The following is a 26,079-nucleotide window of genomic DNA, read 5'->3' as shown; positions in this document are numbered from 1 at the left end:
GTAAAGTGTTAACAATTAAGGAATACCCTTGAAGTTATTTTCGTATGTATTTGAAATTTTGTACTAAAAAAAGTTAAGAACTCAGTTTTATTAATAAGATAATAGCAGTTTCCTTATAACGTAATTCGTAATTCAAAAATAGAACGGCCCTCTCTGTTGACTACTTCTGTGATCCTTTCCCTTCAGTATGAAGATCAAATCCAAACACAGGCTGCCGGGGCCTTCACATGTCTACAGGGGTTTTAGTCATTTATGCAAATCTGTTTCCTTTCCAACATTCAAGAAAATAGAAGCTGAAATAGAAGCATTAGAGTTGACGTAGCAATGACATGCCATGACCTGGTTGCGAAGGTGGTGGTCACTGTGGCCAGAGCAGGAAAGCCAGAAGCCTTGGGTGCTGCTCAGAGGAACAGCGACGGGCATGGGGGTGCCTGAGGGCGAGCATGCCCCCCCCCACGCCTGCCCCCCACCCCACCCCCTGGTCAGGCCACCGCAAGGCCTCTTCACTGACCCTGCGTGTTTTCATCATGAAAATAACTTCCCAAATACACTGCAGTTGCACAAAAGTTATTTTACTCTAGGTAACGTTGTGTAAGTTCCATGTACTTAAGTGCTCAATAAGTGAACAGGTTTTGCAGCACAGCGGGAAGATTATTCATTTTAGGAAGAATGCTAATAAAGAAATAATGGCCTAAGTGACGTAAAACCAGTCTGTTGCCTGTGCAGAGGGTACGGATGTTTAAGCGATTCAAAATAGTATCAAATTAGCAAGTGTTTTGGGAAAAAATTGTTGCCGGCAAGAGTACAGTAAGTGCAGTGTGGCAGTATGCATCCTAATTTATGAAAATATTAACAGCCTAGTAATGCCATTTCTAAAAAATTAGCGTGGAGTACTAAGTACAGAAGAAGATTCAGTCTTTTTTTTTTTTTTTTTTTTGGCGGTACGCGGGCCTCTTACCGCTGTGGCCTCTCCCGTTGCGGAGCACAGGCTCCGGACGCGCAGGCTCAGCAGCCATGGCTCATGGGCCCAGCCGCTCCGCGACATGTGGGAACTTCCCGGACCAGGGCACAAACCCGTGTCCCCTGCATCGGCAGGCGGACTCCCAACCACTGCGCCACCAGGGAAGCCCCCAGATTCAGTCTTTTGACCATTCCTTCAGCACATAGTCTCTAAGACCCTGACCTGGTTGGGGGTGGAGGTGGCATGTCGTGGTAAACAGCACCAACGCAGGCCTCGGGGAGCATTTCGGTGAGTGAGTGGCGTAGACCCAGTTGTGACGGTGGTATGGAGAAGGATGGGGCACTTAGCACCTTAGTGGTCATGTCAAGGAGACCTGGAGCCAGTCTGGTTTATAAACTCTTCATGCAATGAGATGGTTGCTAGTCAAACATTAAAGACCTTTGTTGATGGGCCAGAGTACAAAGGTGATAACGGCATATGGTGAAACTGAGATGCTCCTGTGCACCTGTGTCAGAAGAAAAGCCCAAAGGGAGAAGACACCAGCCTATTAATGGAGGGTTATGTTTAGGTGATGGAACTTGGTAAATTTTTTCCCTTTTTATTTTTTTGTATTTCTCAAATCTTGATGAACATGTACTGCTTTCGTAGTAAAGGTAATTATAAAGAGGCACACCCGTACGTGCGCAACTCAGAAGATACTGCAGAGAAGTAACAGTATCTGTCTCGTGTGTCCGTGTAAATAATTTGTCTAGAGTTGCCCCTCAGAGCCCCTGCCTGCTGCCTCCTTGTGGGGCCCCCGCCAGCCGGCTGTGCTCCCTCCGGCTTTGACCGCCTCCTCTGCTTTGCTCCCCTTTAGAGACCAGACCCTGTGACAATGAAGAAGCCTCAGACCCCTGAAGAGCTCGGGGTGCCCGTTGCCAGGAATGGCTCTGTGTCGGGCCTGAAGTCTCAGAACGGATACACTCCTCCCAAGCCACCCCTGGGGTCCCCTTCCCCCAAGCCCTGCAAAACGCCTCCCCACGTGCCGACTGTTCTGGATGAGCCTGGAAAGAAAGTCAAGAAACCAGCCCCCCTGCAGCACTTCTCCCCACCGCTCAAAACCTCCCCGGGGCCCCCCGGCGCCGGCGAGCTGGGCGGCAGCAGGTGTGAGGGCCGCAGGCCCGGCTCCTGGGACGGCAGGGCCACCCTCTCTACCTCACCTCGGCCCCCGGCCGCCAGGACCGCCAACGGGCTCGGGCCCAAGGTGGGTGATGAGGGTCCAGCTGCCGAGAGGAGGGCCTCCAGCCCTGAGCACCCTGCTGGTGGTGGCCCCGCCAGGCCCCCCCCGGCACCCCAGAGTGGAGCCGCCCCTCCTGGCGATTCTCAGGGAACCCACTCTGCCGGCCCCGCCAAGGTGCTGCCGGCCCGAGAGGACGCGGAGCTGGTGAAGGCCAAGTGCCCCGACCTGAGCAGCGCCTCCCCCGAGCCCGCTAACACCATGTCTCCTCCGCCGGCCAAAAAGCTGGCCCTTTCTGCCAGGAAGGTGGGTGTGTGGGAGGGTGTCGGTCGGGGTTGGGGAGCGGGTTCGATTGTAGTTTGGGGGGTGGGGCGGCAGCACAGGGGCATTTGGCCGCCCGAGGAGCTGAGACGTTGGGTGTCCCTAGGTGGCAGAGGGCTGTCCAGGCACAGGCAGGTTGTGGCGTCTCTGTCATTGGATGAGGCCAGTGGCCGATAGAGGGTCAGGGCCACACAGCTGTCCTCTGTCTCCATCTGTGGACAGATGTCCTAAGGGAGCCTCTGGGAACGGGCCCCGGCAGGGAGCTCTGAGCACGGGGACGCGCGGGACACGGGCTGGCTGGCACCTCTGTGTGCACCTCGAAGCTCCGTGATGTAATTGTCGTACTGAGATTTTTGTTTAAACTTCCTTCGTTTTTTCCTTTTTGTTTCTAACCAAAAACACTTCTGATTCTTCTTCTACCATTCTCCCACCCCTCACGCCCCCTTTTTTGTTCTTCTGTCCTCTCATCCTTCTTTCTGGGCTCTTTTATTTTTTATTTTATTTTTATTTTATTTTTACTTTTTCTCTTCACTCACGGCAACCTTTTTTAGAGCACCAAGTTTTTATTTATGTCAATAACTGCAGGCCAGCACCCTGCGGAGGGCAACCGGCAATGACCTCCGTCCACCTCCCCTCTCTCCATCCTCCGACCTCACCTCCCCCCGGAAACCCACTCACCCCGTCGTCGCCTCCACGTGGCCTGTCAGTACAATCCGGTAAGCAGGACGGCTGCTCCTCCCCCGTGGGGACAGCACACAGGTCTGCCCGGTGTCTCCTCTGTCCTCCTGCTGAAGGGGCTTCAGTGGGGCAGAGGCGGCTTGGTCTCTCAGGCCCTGGCTTTTTTACTCTGTCTTCATCTTCCGTCGTCTGCCACGTGCTCGTGGTGATGCGTGTGTTGTGAGCTGATCTGCCTATGGCCCCCCAGCCCCGTGACAGGACCCTGAAGTGGAAGGGGGGGGGTGTTTGAACAGACCATGCGTGAGCTCAGGGTCCTGTGCACTGGTTGTGTCTCCCAGCGGTGCTCCCTGGCTTATCTCGGGTGGGGTGGGGTCTGTCACCCTGGCCCTGAGGGCCTCCCGAGGGGACTCAGGCGCCCCCCGTGCGCTGCGGAGGCTGCTGCAGGAGGCGAGGTTCTTTGGGAGCTTTTCAGGCTCCTGCGGAGATGCCCCCCTGGAGGTTTGGGCTGTCGCCTCCTGGCCCGCTCCGTACAGGGGTGCTCGTGTTCCTTTGTGAGTCCAAGGCCAAAGGCCCAGAATTACTGATAAACGGCTTGTTTGAAGGCTGAGGGGCTATCAAGGCCTTTGGCAGCTGGGGAGGGAGGAAGGAGCGAAGGAAGATGGGGCGCGAGGACGTGGGGTGGTTTGGGCGGGCTTGGCGTTGCTGCGGCGCCAACGTGCCCTCCCTGCCCTCCTCGTTCGGGGCCCCGCTGTTCCCTTTGTCCAGCCCCGCTCCCGCTCTCAGTCCTGGCACGGGGGTTTTGCACATGCTAGGTCCTTAAACGTCCAAGACATTTATTGGGTATTTTTTCTTTGTTTGTTTGACATATAACTTTTTTTTTTTTTAATTCCAGAAAACGCAGAGTAGCGTGATGTAGTAGTGCAGTTTGTATGTTGCCATCAGAGTTTGTTGTCTAGTTTAGATGATGTTGAGACAGTCCTGCTTCATTAGCAACCCTTGGAGATGGGTTTATTGTCACACATTCACAGATGAGAAAATTGTGGCCCAGAGTGGAAAGTTGACTTTTCCAAGGTCGCATAGCTGGCAGGAGGAGATCCAAGAGTCTCACTTGGTTTGCTCTAGATCCTGCCCTTTACTTGTCTTGCTGTATCATCTGACTGGAAAGTCTGTTTCCCTGATTTTCCTGAACCCCAAGTTTCAGAGGAAAATCCTTGAAGGGTAATAGTGGAAGATGCGTAGGCTCACAGCCGCCTTTCTTATAAGACTCACCGCCTGTGCTCAGACACCTGATACTTGCGGAGGCTGGACATTTATTGCTTAGTGGAGGTTTCCTCCCAACACATTTGTACGGAGAATCTGAAACATTAGGGTTTGCAAAAGTACTTTGAACTGCCTGGTGACAAGAAACTAAGAGATATGTAACGATTTTTATTAACTTTGATCTTAAGAGTTGAATTTGTTAGCATGTATTTTCTAACGTTCGCTGAAATGTACATATATCTGAGGTTTACAGGCGAAAGTCTTTTAAAATCCTGACCTGCGAGGGAAGGGGCCGAGGGAGGGCAGGCAGGGAGAGCTCAGCCTGTCCTCACTACCTGACTGTCCCTACAGGGCTGTGTCACCTGCTCCGAGACCATCCAGCCATCTGAAGCCCCCCCCTGGCCCCCACTCCCCGTCACTGTCCAGCAGCCCCCCGCCTCTCGGGACATCAGACCCACAGAGCCACTCGCCCGCCTCTGCGCCCCTGCCTCAGGTCAACGGGGGCTTCCGGGCCCCCTCACACCAGCTGCCAGAGGCCATCGAGCCCCCCCAGGGTCTCTGTAAGAAGAGAAAGACCTGCGTGGGAGAGACCCAGGGCCAGGGCTCAGAGGCCTGCACAGCTGTGGCGGCCCCTCCAGGGCCTCCTAGGAAGAGGAGGAAGAGGAAGAGGAAGCACACGGGGGACACGGACGCCTCCCCTCTGCAGGCGGGGCGCATGCCGGGGCCACTCTGGAGCCCTGCACATAGGAAGGAGGGTCGGGCGGAGCCGCTGGCGGGCAGACCGGAGGAAGAGGGCGGACAGCAGCCGGGGAACGGCTGGCCCGTGGGATGCGTGAGCGACGGCCACCGCGTGAGCCGCAGGAAGAGGAGGAGGCAGGGAGCTGAGGGCCTTGGCGGAGAAGACGGCCTCCGCCGGGACCACCCACCTCGGCGTGGGTGAGAGCCGGGAGCCCTGCGCCTCCGCTCACACACAGCCCACTCCCAGTGGGTGCTGTCTGGAAATACAGGCGCTGCCCGGCCCTCTGGGACCTGACTGTATCGTCAGGTGTCCCAGGCGGGTGGCGAGTGGAAACAGCGTTCCGGACCTGGCCAGCCCCGTAGGTGCTGGGAGGTCCCGTGACCCGGGCCGGGCCGCGCTGGGGTCCTGTCGTCCACCTTGTGGGACTTGCCTCGGATTAAAAATGCATTTGTGTGCTTTTCTGGACTGTGGCCGTGGGCAGGTCCCGATCAGGTTCGGGTGGAGTCTCCTGGGGCTCTGGAGGGCTGAGGCACATGCACCAGAGTTCACGGGGTATCTGGGCCTCAGTTTGCTAGGAGCTGACTGTCAACTCTGACTTCCTAGGAGCTGCTCTTCCTCAGATGTCGTCCAGCCAGAGGCTATTGCAGCATCACCAAGGAAAAAGAGAAAGAAAAAAAGGAAGCAGGAGTCACAGCAGGAAGTAGAAGAGAATGAGCCTGAGGGCCAGAGGGGCTCTGAAGTCCCTGGGAGCAGGCCAGGGACAGCTGTGAATGGCCAGGCTCCTGGAGGCCCCACAGGTGTGCACTGGGCCGGGAGGGGACGCCAGGGGAGCAGGGGGTGGGAGCCAGCCTACCCTGTGCGTCTAGAGGCAGGTGCGGTACCTTGGGAGGGGCCCGCTGGAAGACCTCTTACCTCTGCCCTCGTGCCAGCTGTCTGCCCACTCGGGCCTCCTGACCTGGCAGATCGTTCAGCCCAAACTACCCTGCAGGAAAAGATGGGGTACATGTAAACTTCACACGTTCTGTGAGCGCAGTGTTTCTTCTGGTTCAGGGCTGTTCCCATCTAAACCTTCCCACTGGAATTACTCCTGGGCCGCCCAGCCTGGCGTTTTTCTTTGCCACTTGAACTTGCAGCATTGGGTTCAGAAGCTCACCTCCCTCTGCCTCTCTTTGTAGCCGGCCTTCCTGAAGATCGTGTGGCCTTTTGCAGTGGGGTTCTGTGTGCTGTGGCCGTGCCTGGGCTGAGGCCTCCACCAAGCGCCTCGTCCACGTTGTGTTTTCTTTTTCCTTAGTGGGCCAGCCCGTTTCACCAGGCTCTCCTGGTGGAATGTGTCTGTTAAATGAGGGAAGAGAAGGTCCTCAGCGCCTCAGGAAGGGGCCCCCAGGTGCAGGATCGTCTGGGGTCTGCTGTTGGTGCTTTGGGGGCACGCTGGTTCCCGGGGATGGGTTTGTAGTTTATCAAACTCCGGAGAAACGAATTCATGAATAAACACGGAATTCCATTAATTACACGGCAAAAGCACTAATTGCTAGGCAGTGAGGAATGGCCACTTCAGGCAGCCCGTGTGTCATTGGAGAAAAGGCTGCAGAGACTGGCTGTCGTCAGACGGGGTCACTTTGTGAGCACGTCAGCCAAGCGGGAGGTGCTGCCGGGCCCCAGGGCTCTCCGCCCAGTGCAGAGCAGGAAGTGCGCGGCAGGCACGCCCAGCACCCCGTGTGTTTGTTCATGATCCCAGAATTGGGGCAGGCATTTGTGACCCTAAAGAGGCCAGAGCCCGGGTTGCGGGTGGCTCCGCGTGACCACCGGGCCCGAGCTGTGCTGAGGAGCGGCTGGAGAGGGGGTGGGGGACAGGCCGGGGGCAGACAGTGGACGCTGTCCTGCTCAGAGCACTGAGCCTGAAGGGCACCAGGTCATTGCCAAATTGGTGGACCAGAGAGATGAGGTCAGGCTTGTGTTTAGGGAGGTGAGTCTATTCTGACAGTTGTGGGTGGTTAGGGGGACTGGGCAGAGGCCAGGAGCAGCTAAGACGTCGTTTCTAGAGCCCTGATAAGGGGTGGTCAGTGCTGTCTGTGCAGATGTCCTTGCTGGCCAGGCTCTCTGCGGGCAGGGCGGTGGGAGCTGCCCTGCGAAGCTGCGGTGGTGGTGGTGGCGGCGGCACCTTGTCCCTCCAGTTCGCGCTGCTCCGGTTTCTGCCCCTTCCCTGCAGGCAAGGAGCCTCCATGGGGAGCTCCCGTCCCTTCCTCCGTCAGACCGAGGGCTCACTGCTGCCTGTAGGTTTTTTGTTTTGTTTTCAGTGTTCAGGTTTTCATCTTTTGCAGAGTTGATTTGGACCAATAACCTCTTCTCTTGAGAAAGAATAATCGTTAACTCCCTTGTCACAGGCAGGCAGGCAGGCAGGCAGGAAGAGCTTGCTTTTACACATTCTCTAAAGAATTTGTCATTAGTAAGTTCTGCAATTCTGTTGTAAATAAAAGGTGTACAAGTGTTTCCTCGGTGGTTTATTTTTAATGTATGTAAATGTTATTCTGATTGCAGGGCTGGGACAGGCTCCTCTTGTATCCTGGGACAGAGAGAGAGAATCCGATGTGGTCCAGGAATTGCTCAAATATTCATCTGATAAAGCTTATGGGAGAAGAGGTACTGGTTTTGAGACTTGACTTCTGTCTTCTGCAGTTGGCTTATGAGGAGCTAGAGAGGCCTGAAAAAGACCTCCTGTGTTGAGCCTTGTGCATAGGAATTGCTTGGCTCTGAAGATGGGAAGAGGAATGTACATGTCTGTTGTACCCTCTCTGACCCCATTGCCATTGTATGCAGATCAAGAGCCCTGCAGGCGGGTTTTGTCTGCGGTGGGGATCCAGAGCAGCTTCCTGCTGGGCTCTGGGAGCCGGGGAGAGGGCAGAGCATGGGCGTTTGGGCAGGGCAGGGCAGGCCAGCCAGGGAGAGCATTAGAATTCCAGAGTCGGGGCAGGCAACAGACCGAAAAACTCATCCAGCACTCATGCTGTAAGTTTTTATTTAGAACATTATTTTTCTAATTCGGACTCGGAGAAAGAACGCAAGGTCTTTGTTTCTCAAATGAGGGCATGGGCTTAAAAAGAACTAAATATTCGGGGTTAACAGTGTTTGCTTTTAAGTGACGGGATCACTGACTGGCCTACACACCGGAGACCACTCTGTTCCTCCCCTTTTCCTTCTCTGTGTATCCATTTTCACCAAAAGGTGGCACTCAAAACTTTTTGAATAATTAGGAGTAGACCAGCCTATTTTGTAAACTTCACCCTTGAAGTAAATCCACAGGGCAGCCAGGTACCCACACAGGTTGCAATGCCAGTGTCTGTCTTGCAGTTTTGACGTGGGACGGCGAGGTGTCAGCTGTCAGTCAGGACGCCATTCAGGACAGCAGGCTGGCCCGCATGGCCACAGTCATTGACGACTGGGACGAAGAGTTCGACCGAGGGAAGGTGTGATGCGTGGTGGCGCCTGGCGGGGGCAGAGCGCCGCGGAGTAGCTCAGCTCGGGGGCCGCTGGGGAGGACTTGGATTTTCAGGGCTGTTTGAAGGGGCAGCAGCACTACAGAGTGGCCGAAGGCGAGACTGGAGCCGCGCTGCCCGGGTTCAGGAAGCCTGTGTCCTCCAGTCACTCCTGCTCCTCCGTCAGTGAAGTGGGGGTCGTGGGGACACCTTCCGTGGGTCACTGGAGTGTCAATCTGTTAGTTCAGGTCGCACGTTGAGACTCGTGCTAGCACGTAGTAAGCACTTGGAAAGGAGCCCCCGGGACCCGGGGGAGCCCTTTTTGGGAATTATGACACTGTGATTCTTGACATAGGAAAAGAAATTGAAAAAATTCAAGAGAGAGAAGAAAAGAAACTTCAATGCCTTCCAGAAACTTCAGAGTAGACGGAACTTTTGGTCTGTGACTCATCCAGCTAAGGCTTCCAGTCTCAGCTATCGCCGCTGAATTTGGAGCTGTCAAGATGGGTCAGTTTGTGCGTGTGTGTGTGTGCAGTCGTGCATGGGCTGTGGTGTGTACGGTGTGGAGTGTGGTGTGCACATACCGGTCACTTGCAGATTGAGGACCAGGCTGTTTCCAGGCTCCATCTCGTGTCAGTGGCGTTGCCCGTGTTGGACGCGCTCTCCCGGGGTGGTGGTGGGACTCCTAGGGTCTCGTTTCTCTCCCTCAAGAATGATGTTCTTTGCCTCACAGCCTCCAGAGACGCGGTCCCTTCCCGGGGACCGTCTATCTGGACTGAAGAGCCACTTGCCGAGGACTTGCTGGCTCTGTCGGCTCCAGGCCTGCCATGGGGGACGGCCCGCAGAGGCCCCGGGCTTCTGTGGATCAGGACCTCTGGTGACACAACACGCACTGTGACAGACACGGGGACTCTTAGAGCAGGGGGCAGCACAGCAACTGGGACCTGAGATGGGGCTGAGCGCCCTGTGATGCTGTCCTGGGGCTGCGGGGGACGGCAGGGAGGACGGCGGCTGCGCCTTCCCAGTGTGACCTCGAGCTCCAGAGATGATGGCGTGCAGCCAGTTGCTCTTCTCGACGGGCCCTCCGTCCCCCACTCCTGGCGGCTGGCACTGCTAGCTCATCCTGCGCCTCCCGCTTCCTCAGGTGGGGGCTCTGTATGCCTTACCTGTTCAGCCTCAGAGAGTCGGCGGCGCCCCGGGCCGGCCCCACGCCGCTGCCTCTCCCTTTTATGGAATTGCGGGGCGGGCAGCCCTGCCAGTGCATCTCTCTCTTGCAAGAAACTCTAGACCCTCTCTGGAGAGCAGGTGGCTGTAGTGGGGCAGGTTGGGGGCCGAAAAGATGTGCCGACACATCTGCTTCTCAGGCTGCTACTTGTTCCGAGGTGGCTTTGCTGGACCCTGCCTTGCAGCTGCAGTAACCCGGGGGTCCTTACTGAGGTGGTGGTCTTGGGGTAGATTCTCTGTTTATTTTACTACTTGATATAAAACATTTATTTTTGACCAGGCCTGTGGCTTCCATCAGCAATATGTTTCCTCTCCCTAATATGCAAATACTGGCTTTGTTTGCTCAATTTTGTGAGTGCTTTTTGAATTTAGATGATTGTATTACTCGAGAAGATCACGATCACTCTTTTATCTTGTTCAAGCTATGCTGCGAACTTATAATTTAATAAATACGGAAAAGCCTCAGTGAGGTGATACTGTCCAGAAAAAGGACGCATGTCCCAGCGGTAGAAGGTATGGAAGTAAATCTGAAGATTATCCCTCAGCGCATGTCCATGCTTCCTCTCCTCTTGGTACCGCTTCGGGTGGGAGTGGACCAGTGCCTGGTCCTGTCCTTCGAGTGGTCTCCTCAGCCTGAGGCCCGATGCACTTGTCTGGCCCCCACTTTCTTCCTCACGGAGCCTTGCCCTTTGCTCTGCTGCTTGTTCTGGGGCCTGGGGGATCCTGGTGGTATCGAAAAAGCGTTACATTTTTTATACGGGGAGCTATGTTAATTTTTTCATGTGGGTCGATCTTTATGTTTTTTTCTTCCTGTTTTTGTATTTCTCTTCAAAAAGTTGGGGAGAATAATACCAGTGGCCTGCGCTGGGGCTGCTCTGGTCCCAGCAAATGGGAACCAGGCTCTGCCTGGACTGGCCTGGGAGCCTTTTTGTCTTCTACAGAGGACTGATTCCTGCATGTCAACCACACCTTGCTCAAAGCTGAGGGGCCCACCCCAGTGCCCTGTGGCTCTGTCATTTGTCATCTCAGGAGGGAAGGCAGGTGCCTCCGTGGGCAGGGTTTTTTTCTCTCTTGAGATGTTGACATCCATTCCTGCGTGAACTATCTCCCCGACCATATTTTTAACATGTTCTGTAGCTGAAAAAAGAAAAATTCAGTTGTTTGCTAGCACAGAATTGATCTCTTTTCTCTCTCTCCCTCTTCTCCAAACAAGTCTCTTCCTTCCTCCACTATATAACTATAAAGGCTTTTCCTGAGGAGAACGTACCCGTTTTCTCCTGGGCAGGGATGAGCACTGGCCTGACCCTGCAGCATTTAAGTATCACTGTTAAGTAGACAAGTCCTCCCATCCCACGGAGAATCATCGGCCAAACTGGGAGGGAAAGGATAGGCCCAGAAGACGAGTCCAGATCCTAGGTGTCCGTGTATAAAGCTTCTATAGTGGCAGTCTTAGACTTTGTTGACTTAGAACATGGGTCTCATTTAACTCACCCCTCCCAGTGGTCCTGGGTCCTGTCACTCCCTGACCCTCGGCTGGGGGCCTGCGCACACGGGGCTGGGGGCCTGCTCACACCTTGGCCCCGTGTGCGCATCGAGTCCAGGGCACATGACCTGCACCTCCGTTCCAGGGGCTGAGGGGCCCCAGATGTTGTCAAGATCTCGGTGCAATAAAACAAGGAGTTTTTGTGAGTCCTGCCTGTGTCTTTGTTTTTTTCCCCTTTGACTTATAAAAGGTTCACCCCGACCCCAGTCTGCTGTCCTAGTTTGCGTGTGAGGTTGGCCTCAGGCACTTTCTGGTCACTGTCCGTGAGAGGGAGTCAGGTGCCTTTAGCAGTCTGTGCAGCAAAGCTTAGAACAGGTCTTTGTTAAGAATAAAGGGGGAATAAAGAGGTTTATTTGAATGTCTTAATACATTGTTTGAATTTAAGAAGGGAGAAATCCTTTGAAGTGACTCCTTGAGCTTTGAGGGTGATTTTCAATGAGCACCAGATTGAAACTTGGAAACAGTATCATTCCACTGAGGTTTGTTTGAAAATTTTTTGAACCAAATGGTTGGACTTCTGCAGGGAAAGATGAGGGAGAAATCAGGTTTTGCTAAACTGAGTTTTCCTCACAGTTGGCAGGGACAACCCAGGCCTCCGGTTTGGGGACCCCCTCCTGAGCCTGGCTTGTGCACAGCGGTGGGTAGGGCACGGCGATGTGGTCAGTGCCTGTTCAGTCTCCCCTGACCCGAGTGGGCACGCCCAGCTGCTGCTCCGGCCACATACCGGAGGCCGTGGTGAGGAAAACTCGTCTCCTGTGTGGACTGGAATTCAGTGTTGGTAGAGTGTAATTTGGACTCACGTGGACATTGCAGCTCTTGTCAGGCTTGACGGGAACAGGAGGGGCAGGGTCTGGCTGATACCGCACGTCCTGGAAGTGGGGTAAGGCCAGGAGGGGGCACAGGTGTCTGCAGAGCGCTCCATGATCTGCAGGTTGCAGGTGGCAGGAGCAGTGCCTGTGAGTGGGTGACAGGAACTAGTGTCGTCCCAGGCAAAGGCAGGTTTCCGTTGAGTGGGTTCTGGTGCCCGAGCTCCGCGGCTCCTTACTCCTTCCTTCCCTTCAGTGACACCCCACAGTGCCCCACCCAAACATGCTCCTCAGACACGGGGACTCTCTATTCCAGTCACTGCGGGGGGTGGGGGGGTGGTTGGCCGGACAGCTCAAAATGAGGACAGCAAAGTAAGAACAGGTGAGGTGAGACATCTGCTGGACCCAAACCAGAGGGGGTGCTCGGCAGGTGGGAGAGGGTTTGGGGTGACTGATGTAGTTCATGGGCCTGTCTCACCAGCGGAACTTGTGTCCAGAGGTTCTGCATCACCGGCTGGGAGGCAGCTGGAGTTGATCCACTACAGATCTGGGCACAGGGGTCATACAAGCAAGACCATAGCTTTTGCGTGTTGTTACTGGTTCCCATCAGTAGCAACATGGTTCTGGCTGCGTAGAAGATGAATAAGGCCAAGTTTCCCACTGGCAGCCCATGGTCTCAAGCACAGAGCTGCCGGCTCCAGTGGGAACCAGGAGGAGGGCGTGCCAGCCCTGCCTGGTGTGGCCTCGGGGAGGAGGGGAAGCTGTGAATGGGGGGTTGACAGGTGAGTAGGCTCCAGCTGGTGGGGCTTGCTTGAACGACCCTGTCAGGCGACAAGGCAAAAGCACAGGATGCTTCTCCACTGATAATTTCGGTAGGAACCTTTCATGCCAGCCTTTCCTTGTGTGTCTTTCGGATTACAGTGAGTGCCTGCGGTATCGTCAGCAAGGGTCTACAAGGTCTGATTCGCTGTTTACACACCCACGGCTGATGGCAGTGTGCGTGCAGGCCAGGGGCGGGGGTGGAGAAGACAGGTGAAGATGACCAGTCCAACAGGCTGGCCAAGAAGTGCTCATGTCTGCAACTATGACATGGTAGTAACAGAAGAGGTGGGGCCACTTTGGTATTCAGAGGTGGAATCAAGAGCAAAGGTAACATAAGGTGGAAGGTTCAGGGCTGGGGGAAGACCTCTGGCTTGGGAAGTCAGCTGAGTGGTAGGGCACGTCATACCAGAGAGGCAGGTGGGTGACAGATTCCAAGGCTGTGATGCAGCCAAGCCTGCGTTATCAGAACAGAATGGGGAGACCCACAGGTGTGAGAAGGAGGTGACCAGGGAGCACGGAGTCTCCCGATTAGGAAAAAGTGCAGGACACCTGGGGAACCAGGTGACCATCCATTAGAAGCTCGGCCAACCTCGGGAGTCAGGAGCGAGCAGTGAAAGGCTGGCTGGTACGAGGGAGTGAGGAAGGCCAGGGTTCGAATCCTGCCCAGTCTTGGTAGCGTGGACAGCCTCCATGTAGACGGGACCTAGGTGAAGCTAGGTTCTGGTAATCCCAGGCAGCTTGAGGATGTGTCATGTGACACCTGGTGAGAGCTTAGCGGTGTGGTTCTCTCTCTGCCTTCCGGGCCTCATGGCTGGTCACCTGCACTGGCTCCTCCCTTTAGCCCAGGCTCGTGCCTGGAGGAGCCCCTGCTGCACAGACTCTGCTTAGCCCAGCTGCATCCTGCTCCTTCCTTCCCTGCTCCTGCATCAGGACCGGCTGGTACCGTCAGGGAGGACCATCCAGCTGCCCAAAGCAGGTTGCCATGCTTCATTAGGCTCTGTCTCAGGGGGCCCCTCTCTCCCATCCCATTAGTGGCTGTTGCCTGTTTGTGCCCTCCCACCGCCTGTGTGCCCCTTACTCTCGGCAAATGATTTTCATCCCACTGCAAGAGTTCCCTCCCACTGCAAAATAAACAGTGAAACACCAGGAAACCAAAACCATAAGCAACTTCCCTCTATCTCCGTGTGGTCTATTCTCTCTCTGACCTAGCGGTTCCAACACTCACGGAGCCCAGAATCACCTGGGAGAGTTACTGAATACTAATTTAATTTAATACAAATGTGAGGGAGATGAGACTCTCGAGAGTGAGGCTTGGGCAAACCCTTCCTGAGTGATTCTACCGGGCGGGCGGGCGGCCGGCGTTGAGAACTGCTGTGCTAGTCCTGGGTTTGAGAGAGGGTCGGAATCACCAGGGGGTTGTTAAAACACAGGTTGCTGGGCCCCATCCCCTGACATTCTGATTCAGCAGGTCTGGGGTGAGGTCTGAGAATTTGCATTTCTAACACGTTCCTAGGGGATGCTAACCCACTGCTGGGTGGGGACCACACTCACAGCTCTGATCTAATGGTTCTTACATGGGATGGTCTGTAGGACCCCTGTGGGGTCCTCAATGTGCTCTCCAGACCGACCTCTTCCACCCCTTGGCGACCTCGCCTCAGTGATTTTCCCGTCTGCCTCCTGTGTCTCGCTCTTCCCCCTTCCTTCTCTCGTGAACATGTTCAAGTGTCAGCCATCCTAAAAAAGGCCCATTTTTTCCGTGTCCCCTCCCAGCCACCCTCTCGCTCACCTAAGCTTCAATTTGCCCTCTGCTTCCTTCTCCACAGTCCTCAGTCTGCCCTCTGCCCGCATCACTCCACTCAGTGACCCAGTTCCCAAATCTGATGAGCCTTTGCCACAACTTCTTTTCAGGATTGGACACTATTCACCCCCATCTCCCTGAAGAGCTCTTCTTTTTCTGTCCCTTCAGTGTTAAATCTGTTGGATCTGGTGAGCCCTGGATACCTAGATGTAGCCAGAATCAATCCACTCCAATCAATATTCCCCATTGTGTACTCAGTATAGCCCGAGGAACATCTTTTCCTGGATATCCTACTGGCAAATTTGTGGCCCAGACAGAGTTCATTGTTTTGTCTGCCCTCCTCTTACCTGTGTCCTGCTCCTCCTGTGTCCCTCCCATGGCTGGGGGCCCACCATCCACCCTGATGCCAAAGCCAGAAACGTGCCCGCCACGCTCGGCACCTCCTTCACATTACTTCCACGCATCAGTGACAGAATTCTGATCTTTCCACCTGGCTGCCGGAAAGTCCACTCTTTCCCGTCCCCACTGCCTGGCTCTCAGCTTGAGTCGCCACCACTTTTCTCTTGGACTCAAATCGTCTTCTAACCAGTGCTCCAGCCTCCAGTGGACCTGCTTCCTGGTCTGCCTTCCTGGCCCCCAGGATAGTCCTTCAAGACAAAAAGCCCAGGCTTCCCTGGTGGCGCAATGGTTGAGAGTCCGCCTGCCGATGCAGGGGACACGGGTTCGTGCCCCGGTCCGGGAAGATCCCACATGCCGCGGAGCGGCTGGGCCCGTGAGCCATGGCCGCTGAGCCTGCGCGTCCGGAGCCTGTGCTCCGCAATGGGAGAGGCCACAACAGTGAGAGGCCTGCGTACTGCAAAAAAAAAAAAGCCCTAATCAAATCATTCCCATCCTCAGGTTTCCCAGCACCTGTCACAGCTGTGTTGTTGAAAGGATGTGTCAGCCTTCATCATCCCGCGCTAACTGTTGGGACTATTAAAATGCACCTTGATGTGGTTTTTTGCTCTTACAGTCATAGAAATGATCCGTGGTTCACGTACTTTATTCTCCCTTCTTACGTGTACTGATCTGCTGTTTTCTGCCTTACATGGCCTCGGTTAGACAATTCCCCTTGGCAGAGACGGGTGGGTGTTGCCTTCTGTCAGTCCCGAATTCCAGGCCCCCAGGAAGTCTTGGTTGAAGGGGTAAGCCCGACAGGAGTGTGGTTGGTGACCGTGCCCTTGGACTCCTCTCAGAACGCGGCCAGCCCACCTCCGTTGATGTCCTTGGCCCAGAAGCCTCCTTGCGCCGTCCTCCCGACGCTTCTGTCTCTGAGCCCCTGCCCCCACCCCCCGTCCCCCCCACCTTTGTTGTTTTCACAAGTGAAAATATTTTGGCAGGTCTGGCGGGAACTGGAGCATTAGCTCCTCTATTTGAAGTGAAAGCCTGGACTGTGTGGCACGTGGCCAGCTGTCTTGTCGTGCGGCAGGGGAACTGTTTGTGACAGCTGGACACAATCAAGATCCATTACAAACAGATTTCAAGTGCCATTCACACACAGAAGAAATTGCAAAGCTTTAGCAGAATAAAATCTGGGGGTTTTCAAAGCAAGACAATGCCCCAGCCTCGGCCCGTGTGAGTGGCTCGGTTTGCGTCTCTGCAAGCGCCCTTCCTTCCCCAGCACCACCTCCCTCCTGAGTGCAGGCTGGAGAGGCTGGCGGGGCTGGCAGGGGCTGCCCCCAGGCCCTGTCTTGTATTACTGAGGACACCTGTCTAAACCTGCATGGGGAGGGCTCAGAGGCTGGCTTCCGGAAGCGCCGCTAGGCAGCCTCGTCAGCCTCTCACCTTGGTCTCAGGGAGAATGAAGGGTTCACGTAGCAGTTGGAGGGTAAGGCTGGCAGGCCCAGCTGAGCCCATTCCTCTTCTGTGAGGCAGGTGTTGTCTGAGGCAACTGTCCCTCCCTCCCCGGCCCTGGCCTTGGTGGAGCTCTGAGTAGTGGTGTGTCGGGTAGCCATTTATAATTCTGTATGGGTGGGAGGCCTTAGGACGTGGTGCTTCCTGTGGTTCTGTTGGCCTCAGGGGACCGTGTTCCTTCAGCATGTGCGGGGTGGCGGTGCGAGTTGCTCCTTTTGCACATGGAGGGGGTATCAGTGTTCATGCAGGGAGGGGACACCGTCCTCCCTCCCCTTTCTCACGAGACCCTCCAGTTTGCGCTGCCCACTTGGCCCCCTGCTGTCTCACTCATCTTGATGGGAGAAGAGAAAGGCAAGGAAGTAGAATCATTTGTTTTAGAAAAAGGAACCAGATGAAATATGGGCACAAGGAAGAACAGAGAGGTAATAGTAAAGTCCCTTACCATGGTATCTTATATCTAAGCCCCCTCTAAAATTCTTATTTAAAACATTAATTTAAAATAGGTAATAATATCATATGATATCACTTATATGTAGAATTTAAAATATGACACAGATGAACTTATTTACAAAACAGAAACAGACAGGCGTAGAAAACAAACTTATGGTTAACAAAGGGGAAAGGGCTTGGGGGAGGGATAAATTAGGAGTTTTGGGATTAGCAGATACACACTACTATATATAAAATAGATAAACAACAAGGGCTTACTGTATATCACAGGGAACTGTATTCAATATCCTATAATAAACCATAACGGAAAATAATATGAAAAAGAATATATACATTTTATATATATATATATATATATATATATAAATAACTGAACTTCGCTGTACGCCCAAAACTAACACAACATTGTAAATCAACTATACTTCAATTAAAAAAATAAAATAGGTAATACATGCATATTGTGTTTAATTTAAAAGCTGTGTATTTCCCAGGGCTGCTATAACAAAGTCCCATGGGCTGGGGGGCTTAAAACAACAGAAATTTGTTCTCTCACGTCTGGAGGCCAGAGGTCTGGAATCAAGGTATTGGCAGGGCTGCACTCTCTCTGAAGAATCCTTCTTTGCCTCTTCCAGCTTCTGGTGACCCAGGCATTGCTCGGCCTCTCCAGTGTCTGCCTCCATCTTCACATGGCCTTCTCTATGTGTCTCTGTGTCCTAATCTCCTCTTCCTAGAAGGACACCAGTTATTGGATTTGGGCCACCCTAATGATCTCATCTTAACCTGATTACATCTGCAAAGACCTTATTTCCAAATAAGATCACAATTCACAGGTACTGGAGGTTAGGTTTTTGGGTTCACAATTCAACCCCTTTGAGTATTGAAGGGTATTTGATGAAGAGTCTCCCACTCCTGTTTCCCTGGCAACTGGCTCTCCTCCCAGAGGCAGGGAGGCCCCCAGTCTCCTGTGTGCCCTGTTAGCCACAGTCCACGCTTGCCCACTAGTTTGGGAGTCCCGAGAGGGCATGGCTTTCCAGCTGCTCTCTTCGCTGCTGTGTCCTCAGCATCTTGAACAGCGCATGGCACAGCACTGCGCCCTGCCCCCGACAAATATTTATCAAATGGCTGAACGTACAATGTCAATGTACATCACATGTTGATGTATTTTTGTTAGAAATGGAAATATATTATATGCCCCTGTTCTGTCCTTGGTTTTTCCACTTCATACAGCTTGGGAATAGTCTCACGTCGGCAAATGCGGAAATAAGCCTCAATCTTTTCTTTTGTTTTGTTTTATTTTGTTTCGTGGTACGCAGGCCTCTCACTGCTGTGGCCTCTCCCGTTGCGGAGCACAGGCTCCGGACGCGCAGGCTCAGCGGCCATGGCTCACGGGCCCAGCCGCTCGGCGGCATGTGGGATCTTCCTGGACCGGGGCACGAACCCGTGTCCCCTGCATCGGCAGGCGGACTCTCAACCACTGCGCCACCAGGGAAGCCCAGGCTCAATCTTTTAAAAGCCTGTGGGTGCTCCCTTGTAGGAAAGGGACAGGACCCAGTAACCTGTCCCTTTTTGAATACTGTTTCTGAAAAAGTTTTAAACATCACAGTATAAGCACAGGAAAAAAAATATATTTTGGGTTACCTCTGCTCAAAACCCTTCCTAATTCATTCTAATTTTTGAAATTATTATGTAAGGCAAGGATGACAGAAGGGAGGCACTAACTTAAAAAAAAGTTCGTCAGGCGGATCAACCACTAAAAACAACAGACCACAGTGAGAGGCCTGCAGGGAGCCCCGACCCATTTTCTTTTTCTTTTCAATTTTTTTTTTGATGTGGACAATTTTTTAAGAGTCTTTATTGAATTTGTTACAATACTGCTTCTGTTTTATGTTTTGGTGTTTTGGCCACAAGGCATGTGGGATCTTAGCCCCCTGACCAGGGATCGAACATGCACCCCCTGCATTGGAAGGCGAAGTCTTAACCACTGGACTGCCAGGGAAGTCCCTGACCCATTTTCAAAGTTCTTGACGTGGGGGAAGAGGTCTGGGGGTAAGTAGCAGACCAGCAGATTCCAGACCCACGGCCAGTGCCCTCTCAGCTCCTCTGCTCCCTGCCTCTGGCTCTCCCTTTGAGGTCTTGCTATGCTCCAGGGGCTGAGGACACAAGTAGCAAGTGAAGCTGACCTGGTGGCTCCCATTCTACACTGTGACCTCTGTGGGCCTCAGTTTCCAAATCTGCGATATGGAGATAACAGCTCACCAAAGCCCCGGAGCCAGGAGTGTGAGCTAACAGAGGGTCTTTGACAGTGACTTGCAGTCAAGTACATTTTACATCCCTACCCAGTGCATTCATCTACAACCAAAACAAACATTATCCTTATGGTATGTGATGGACACTGATTCTATCTTATTCTATCTTCCTTTCATCCAATGGTGATTGGTTTCTCATCCATTCAGAGTCAGGACCTGCCATTGGAAAACACTGTTGTAATGAAATAATGTAAGTTAAGGGAATTTGTAAACAGTTAAGTACCAGGCTAATTGAAGTGATTAGCATTCACACCCGTATTCCTTCCCATCCAAAGGTACTGGGTTTGGGAGTTCAGATCATAGTGAGAATTAACCTGTGGCCTCAATTGCTTTTCTTCCCAAGTTTTTGTCATTGAGCAAGAGTTAGGTGAAATCAGTGAAGATTAAACGGCTAGGTCCACCAGAATCAACCTTTTAGGAGTAAGATAACAATCTATACAAGGGAAGTGTCTAATTTCTGGAGCTGTTCGAAAGAAACACCTGCCTAAGGAAATGGAGACCATCTTCTTAGACTTTCCGGAGACATCAAGCTTCTCCACCAAAGCCTGGGTCAGACAGCTCAGCGGAGTAAGAGGGATGTTTGTTTGTGAATGTACAATATTCTTAGCCACCAGAAGGGTGGGCCAGAGCTGCACCCTGATGGAATGTAAAGATTAGGATCGCTTAGGGTGATATGTTGAAATCCATCCATCCATCCATCCATGTGCAGAGGTCAAGAGGAAGACAACGACAGATCTGTCACTTCAGAGATCAATATTGGGTAGGAGCCTGGATTTTATAGGCAGAGGCTCCATTGTGTGGGTGGGAAATAGGTCCAGGGCACTGAGCTGTTTGCCCAGGTCACAAGGCTAATAGGAAGCAGATCTGGAAAGAAAGCCTAGAGTTTCATCATTCATTTATTCCTTTTGCATGAGGGGAAATTACTTTTCTTTGTTGTCTCTTGGGAGGCATATTTTAGGGCTCACCCAACAGGCTGCTGAGGAGGGTCACAATTCCCCCTGATGGAGACATTGCCAGGGACATTGCCAGGTCCTTGGGCTGAGCTCTTCTCCAGCAGCCCCTGGGTACAGCACGTTGGCTAGGTGTCCAGGGTTATGACCCCCCAGGGGAGTCTTGGACCATCCCTGTGTGATGTGTGATCCTGAGATTCCTTCCAACTGAGGCACTTATAATTTTTAGGGGTAGCACCAAACCAAGAAAGAGTGTATGCATCCAGAAGTGGCTAGGAAAAGTGGCATTTTCCTTGATTTTTCTAAATTAAAAATTGGGGAGGTGCCCACCTCCCGGTGAAGAGCTATTGCTCATGCTCCCCGAAGGGCAGCTCAGTTTACCAGTGGGAGGGGCTTGGTCCGCCCAGGGCAGACAAATAAAACATGTAAGGCACAGTCTAGAAACGTGTAAATTTAAGAGGCCCAGGAATCAAGGTCACCCAAATCCTGAAATGCTGGGAGATGAGGTGCCTCTCTTTGAAATTTGACCTGGGTAAATTCAGAGGACAAATAAAAGGAAGTATAAAGGCAGTGAGCTCATGACATTCACGGTGCTAAGGTTCAGACCTCAGAAATAATGAATTCAAATGCTCTGGTCTCTGACCAAGGACCGGCCGTCTCTGGCAGTCTGGGGAGGGCCGGACCTGCGAGGTTGACGTCAGCGAGGACCACCCTGCCCTTCAGTGGCCGGACACGACCTTGGGCTTTTGTGGGCAGCCAGACTCCGTGCTGTACCCTAGGCCTGTGCCGCCCTTGAGAAATCCGAAACCCGATGCGCCCCTGTAGGCGGCCGGGGCGGGGCCTCGGGCTTGGGCGTGGTATGAGGCGGGGCCTCGGGTCGAGGGACCAGTCGGAGGGGCGGGGCCTGAGCGGGAGCGCGTACGCAGGCGCGGGCAGGCTACAGGACGCAGCCCGAAGCGTGGGCGCGCGGGCGGCGAGGGCGGGGCCGCGGGCCTGGCCGGGCGCGTGCGCAGGCGCGGGTCGGGAGACAGCCGCGTGCTGGGGTGTGTGTGTGCGCGCGCGCAGGCGGCGGGCGGGGCGCCCCGCGGGAGGCAAGGGGCGGGTGGCGGGCGCGGAGCCGGGGGCGGGGCTCCGAGACGCGCTGGGCGAGCAGGGCCAGGAGCTAAGGGTCCAGGGGCGAGCGGCGAACCCGGCGCGGAACCCGGCGCCGGCACCATGGACGAGGACGACAGCTACGGTCAGTACGGCCCGCGGCCCGGCCGGCGGACGCCCTCTCCCTCGCTTCCTCCCTTCTCCGGCCCGGCGTCCTGCCGCGCCTCTGGCGGCTCGCGTTTCCCGGGGACTGTGGTGCCGGACGCGAGCCTAGGGCGGCCGGGCCGGGCGGGGACCTCCGCAGGGCAGGGGTCACCCGGGGCCCTGAGGCTGAAGGCTGAGGGGCGCTGAGGGGCCGGCGTCGGAGTGCCCATGTCTCCGGGGTCGGCGCCGGGGGTCGCCGGGCTCGGGTCTCTGGGGCCGGGTTCGTAGGACTGGGGTCTCAGGGCCTGGGGCTCCGGGGCGGGGGTCTCCGGCGTGAGGGTCTCGAGGCCGGGGTCTCGGGCGGGTTTCGCGAGGAGAGGGTCTCGGGGCCGCGAATTCGGGGCCAGGGTCTCGGGAGGGGGTCGCGGGCCTCTGTCCGGCGCAGGCCCGGTCGCCCCACAGCCCCGCCGCGGGCCCCCGCGAACGCTTAAGTTCCCCCCGGGCATTCTCCGTAGTTTCCGGCCCCTTAGGTGTTGGCAAGTTGTGTGCCCGGGTCCATGTCTTTGTTCAGAAACGAAAATGAGAAAACACAGGCAGCGAACCCGAAGTGGACAGGCTGCGACCAGGGGGTGCCATCGGGACCAGGACCTCGGCCAACGTCCACTCCAAGGCCCGGGTTGACGATCGCTGCCCGCCGTTCCGTGTGAACGGGCTGCTGGTCCAAAACGCCTGCGGGTGAAGCCCGAGGGGCGCGGAGAAACGCAAGTTTGCTTTCTCATCTGTGCACAGAGACGCGGCATAGTCATCACATCACACAGACAGGGAAAACTTGACAAAACTACCAGTTCCCAAATCCTCCACCAGCTAACCTTATCCTGGGAACTGTTGGCCATCGGCAGGGCATTCCTCCCTCAAATGGCTTCAGATCGCCGGGGTTTTAGAAGGTTCTGTGAAATGCTTTAGTTAATTTAACGTTTTATTCCTGAGAGATGAAAGAATGGCAGATAGAACAAGTGGTGAACTTTTGTGGTTTGGTAGCAGAGTACAGAGAGCACAGTTAAAAATGCTTGTGTGGCTAAAGGGAACCGAATCCTGCTTTATTGACTAATTGACATAGGTGGTGTTTGTTTCTTAAGTTCTGAGCGAGCAAGCTTTGTCATAGAGTATGTTAAAAGGAGACGGGTGAAGCATGTTGTTATGGTTTTCTGTTATTTATGAGTAAGTCATTGAGGAACCACTGACCGCAGAAAAGGTGGGTTAATGACCCACAACCCTGAGTGGCAGACAGGGGAAGGGCCACCACTTGTGGCCTGAAGTCCAGAGCATGTGAGGGATGGGTACCCATCAGATGTCCCCTTGTTACCTTCCAAGTAAAAGTAGTGTGTGCTTTTCTTCTGTGATTGAAAACAAATCACCTCCTGGCTGGTCCCGAAGGATTTTCTGGCTCCTCCAGGCTTCTGTCTTTCTGCCCACCCGGGAGAAGTCTTCTCCAGCTTTGCCTGCCGCTGTGCCTTCTCTTGCTGTTTAATTTCTTGCAGATCCCAGTGTTCTGCCAGGCTTTCTTCGTGCCCTCTTCTGGTGTTCTTACCCACCGGGCGAGGCAGGAAGCTGTTGGTCTGGTTGCTTTTAACACAGTGACTACTTTGCCACCAGTGGCATGAATTTGTGCTTGGACGGGGTGAATGGAAGCAGGGGATATTTGTTTCCTGTGGTTGCTGTGACAGGTTAGCGCAAGCTTGGTGGCTCAAAAGAACATACATTTATTATCTTATAGCTCTGGATGTCAGAAGTCCAGATTTGCTCTCACTGAGCTAAAATCAAGGTGTTTACTGGTCAGTGTTCCTTTCTGGAGGTCCTAAGGGAACGTCCGTTTCCTTACCTTTTCCAGCTTCTGAAGGCTGCCCACATTCCTTGGCTGGTGGCCACCTTCCATCTTCAGAGCCAGCAGGTAGCATCTTCTCATTTCTCTGACCTCTGCCTCTTCTAATTAGGACCCTGTGGTTCCATCGGACCCACCTGGATATGGATGAGGATGAGCAACCTTGATTCTGCAGTGGTAATCCCCCTTTTGCCATATGTAGGGGTAACATGTTCGCAGGTTCTGGGATTGGGACAGGGACATCTCTGGGCTCCGTTATTCTGCTGACCACACATAAAGATGAGGAAGAAGTTCTTCCTTTCTTTCTCTTTATGCAATTAAAAAAAAACATGTTCTTTGTATTTTGGAGGAGCCAGAAATGTTGACTTAAAGAAGATTCCCCACCCATAGGGTTTACCACACAAAAAGTACCTAATAGCTCAAGATGATCATTTGAAGAATAAGGCTCCCAGTTCTTTAAGGGTTTGCCTTAGTCTCCAGAACTGTCCATTTCTCTCCTAGGTTTTACAGAGAATTCACCTCAGAAGATAAGACAACTATTCAGCTTCCACATTTCAAAAGGAAGTGCGTGCTATGGACTCATAAAGCACATAGAATGCCAGGTCCAGGGGTTCCCTCAGAACCGCCACTGGTGGTTCATGAGTCAGCCTGGGACACTAGTACTGTTTTTAACATTGTATCTTTGGGGAAATGGGTTATGATTTCCAAGCTACCACCTTGGTATAAAAAACCTTTGAAACATAGCTCATTTATAATAAGCTAAAGAAAGAGAATTAGTCTTAGAGTTTCTCTGTTCAGTGAAAGAGAATTTCGAAAACTCACCAGAAGGCCTTTCTTTTTTTTTTTTTGCGGTACGCGGGCCTCTCACTGTTGTGGCCTCTCCCGTTTGCGGAGCACAGGCTCCGGACGCGCAGGCTCAACGGCCATGGCCCATGGGCCCAGCCGCTCTGCGACATGTGGGATCCTCCCAGACCGGGGCACGAACCTGCGTCCCCTGCATCAGAAGCCCCAGAAGGCCTTTCTTGACTGCATACTCTTTGGTGTCCTTTACGGACCCAGAGACCACACCACTGAGTTTGTCAGCCCTCTCTGCTGTATACTCCCCGGAGGGTCTTAACTCCCTAGACCAGTGCAACGTGGTTCAGACTACACATGTGGTATGATAAACTGTCCTCTGAAGACCTATGTGGGGTGGGGGGGTGGGAAGGATAAACAAAAGTCATTTCAAAGCTTATTTTTTTTTTGGAAAAATGTGGAATTAGGGATTTTCTGAATGCTTAATTGACACTTTAAGAAAGATGTTCATAATGCTTGTGGCTGGCTGGTCTTTATCCCCCGGCAGCTTCTTTCTAAACACTGTGAAATGATTGGGAGGTGTTTTTTTCCGGTCATTTTACCTTCTTATTAGATGACTGTACTTCCTGGATGTCACAATTCTCATTTGCAAAAGGAAGAGGTATTTTTGCCTTCGTAGGGTTCCCTGCCCAAGAAAAAACTCAGTGACTCTGTTCCTCTTTGTGACCTCTGAACTTGAGCAGACATTTTTAACCTGCAACCTGCCCCTTAATGGGCTTTCAGGCCCCTCTGAGATTGTATGTGAGAGTTTCTGTGAATGTGCATTTTTGGAGAGTCTTTAGCTTTAATCCGGTTCTCAGATGGCTCTGACTCTGGGAATTGCTGCTCCAGAGGTTGCCTGTGTGTTTGCCTGCCTCTCTCTTAGGACAAGTCGCGAGGTAGAGATGGGCGGGGTCCATCTAGTAGTAACATCGGAAATGTTAGTGGTGATGACTCTGACAAAATAATCAAATTTCTGAGCATGGGTTCTTAAGATCGTTAAACTCCGCGTGCCGTTCAAGGCTTTTACTTCTCAAACACAGATCTTAACTCCTCTCGCTTTTATTAGCTTCAGGCTGATCCCTATCCTGCAGCACGAGGGAGAAGAGGTCTTTAAGAAATAAGCCTCTTGAGAGAGTGGAGATGTTGATCTTAACCAGGCACACCTGCCGTCCTCAGAAGATTAAAGTGAGGTGTGGGCAGTGACACGCATGGGCGCTGCCGCAGGATGGTGCGTGGGAGCCCGTGGCGTCTAGAGAGGTTTGCTGTTTCGTCTTTGTGCCTCCAGAACAAGCCTGGGGCCCGGTTCCCAATAGAAGCAGCTCAGCAACTGTTGAGGGAATAACAGATTGAACCAGGTTCCATGTGGCAAAAGTTAACATTCATTGAGCTTGAATTTTTGTCTTCAACCCTCCGTCCCAAACAGAAACTAGAACACTTTGCTGATTGACCCTGTGCCAAACCAGTTTTCTTCATTTTTCTATGATATTGATGACTTTCATTGTTTCCAGGGTAGTTCCACTCTTAGTGATTTGCGTTAATTGAAAAGAATACAATTACATGAAGTCAGGGCTTTCTTAGAAAATCTGGAACATAAGGTTACCATAATTATACATTTTGTGGTCTTTAGGGTAGATTTCCAGGGGTGACGTTAATATGTCAGAGGATATAAACATTTTGAGAATTCTTTTTT

The 26,079-nt window shown here is 53.3% G+C and overlaps 2 protein-coding genes across 2 annotated transcripts in view; both read left to right on the top strand.

Moving 5' to 3' along the window:
- The window catches only part of USP36 (ubiquitin specific peptidase 36), a 34,567-nt gene extending 23,024 nt beyond the window's left edge, over window positions 1–11,543 (top strand). The window contains exons 14-21 of the mRNA XM_059998469.1: window positions 1,818–2,483; window positions 3,084–3,214; window positions 4,788–5,372; window positions 5,779–5,972; window positions 7,711–7,812; window positions 8,521–8,636; window positions 9,001–9,152; window positions 9,379–11,543. Coding sequence (XP_059854452.1) covers window positions 1,818–2,483; window positions 3,084–3,214; window positions 4,788–5,372; window positions 5,779–5,972; window positions 7,711–7,812; window positions 8,521–8,636; window positions 9,001–9,132 — 1,926 coding nt within the window. The 3' untranslated portion in view covers window positions 9,133–9,152; window positions 9,379–11,543. The remainder of the gene's footprint in view (window positions 1–1,817; window positions 2,484–3,083; window positions 3,215–4,787; window positions 5,373–5,778; window positions 5,973–7,710; window positions 7,813–8,520; window positions 8,637–9,000; window positions 9,153–9,378) is intronic.
- A 10,029-nt stretch (window positions 11,544–21,572) lies between these two features.
- Window positions 21,573–26,079, top strand: part of CYTH1 (cytohesin 1) — a 79,498-nt gene continuing 74,991 nt past the window's right edge. Inside the window, exon 1 of the mRNA XM_059998387.1 lies at window positions 21,573–21,674. Within this exon, the coding sequence (XP_059854370.1) occupies window positions 21,653–21,674 (22 nt within the window). The 5' untranslated portion in view covers window positions 21,573–21,652. The remainder of the gene's footprint in view (window positions 21,675–26,079) is intronic.

This window comes from Delphinus delphis, chromosome 19 (genome assembly GCF_949987515.2).
Source record: "Delphinus delphis chromosome 19, mDelDel1.2, whole genome shotgun sequence".
Lineage (NCBI taxonomy): Eukaryota > Metazoa > Chordata > Mammalia > Artiodactyla > Delphinidae > Delphinus > Delphinus delphis.
This window is presented reverse-complemented; position numbering and strand designations above follow the sequence as displayed.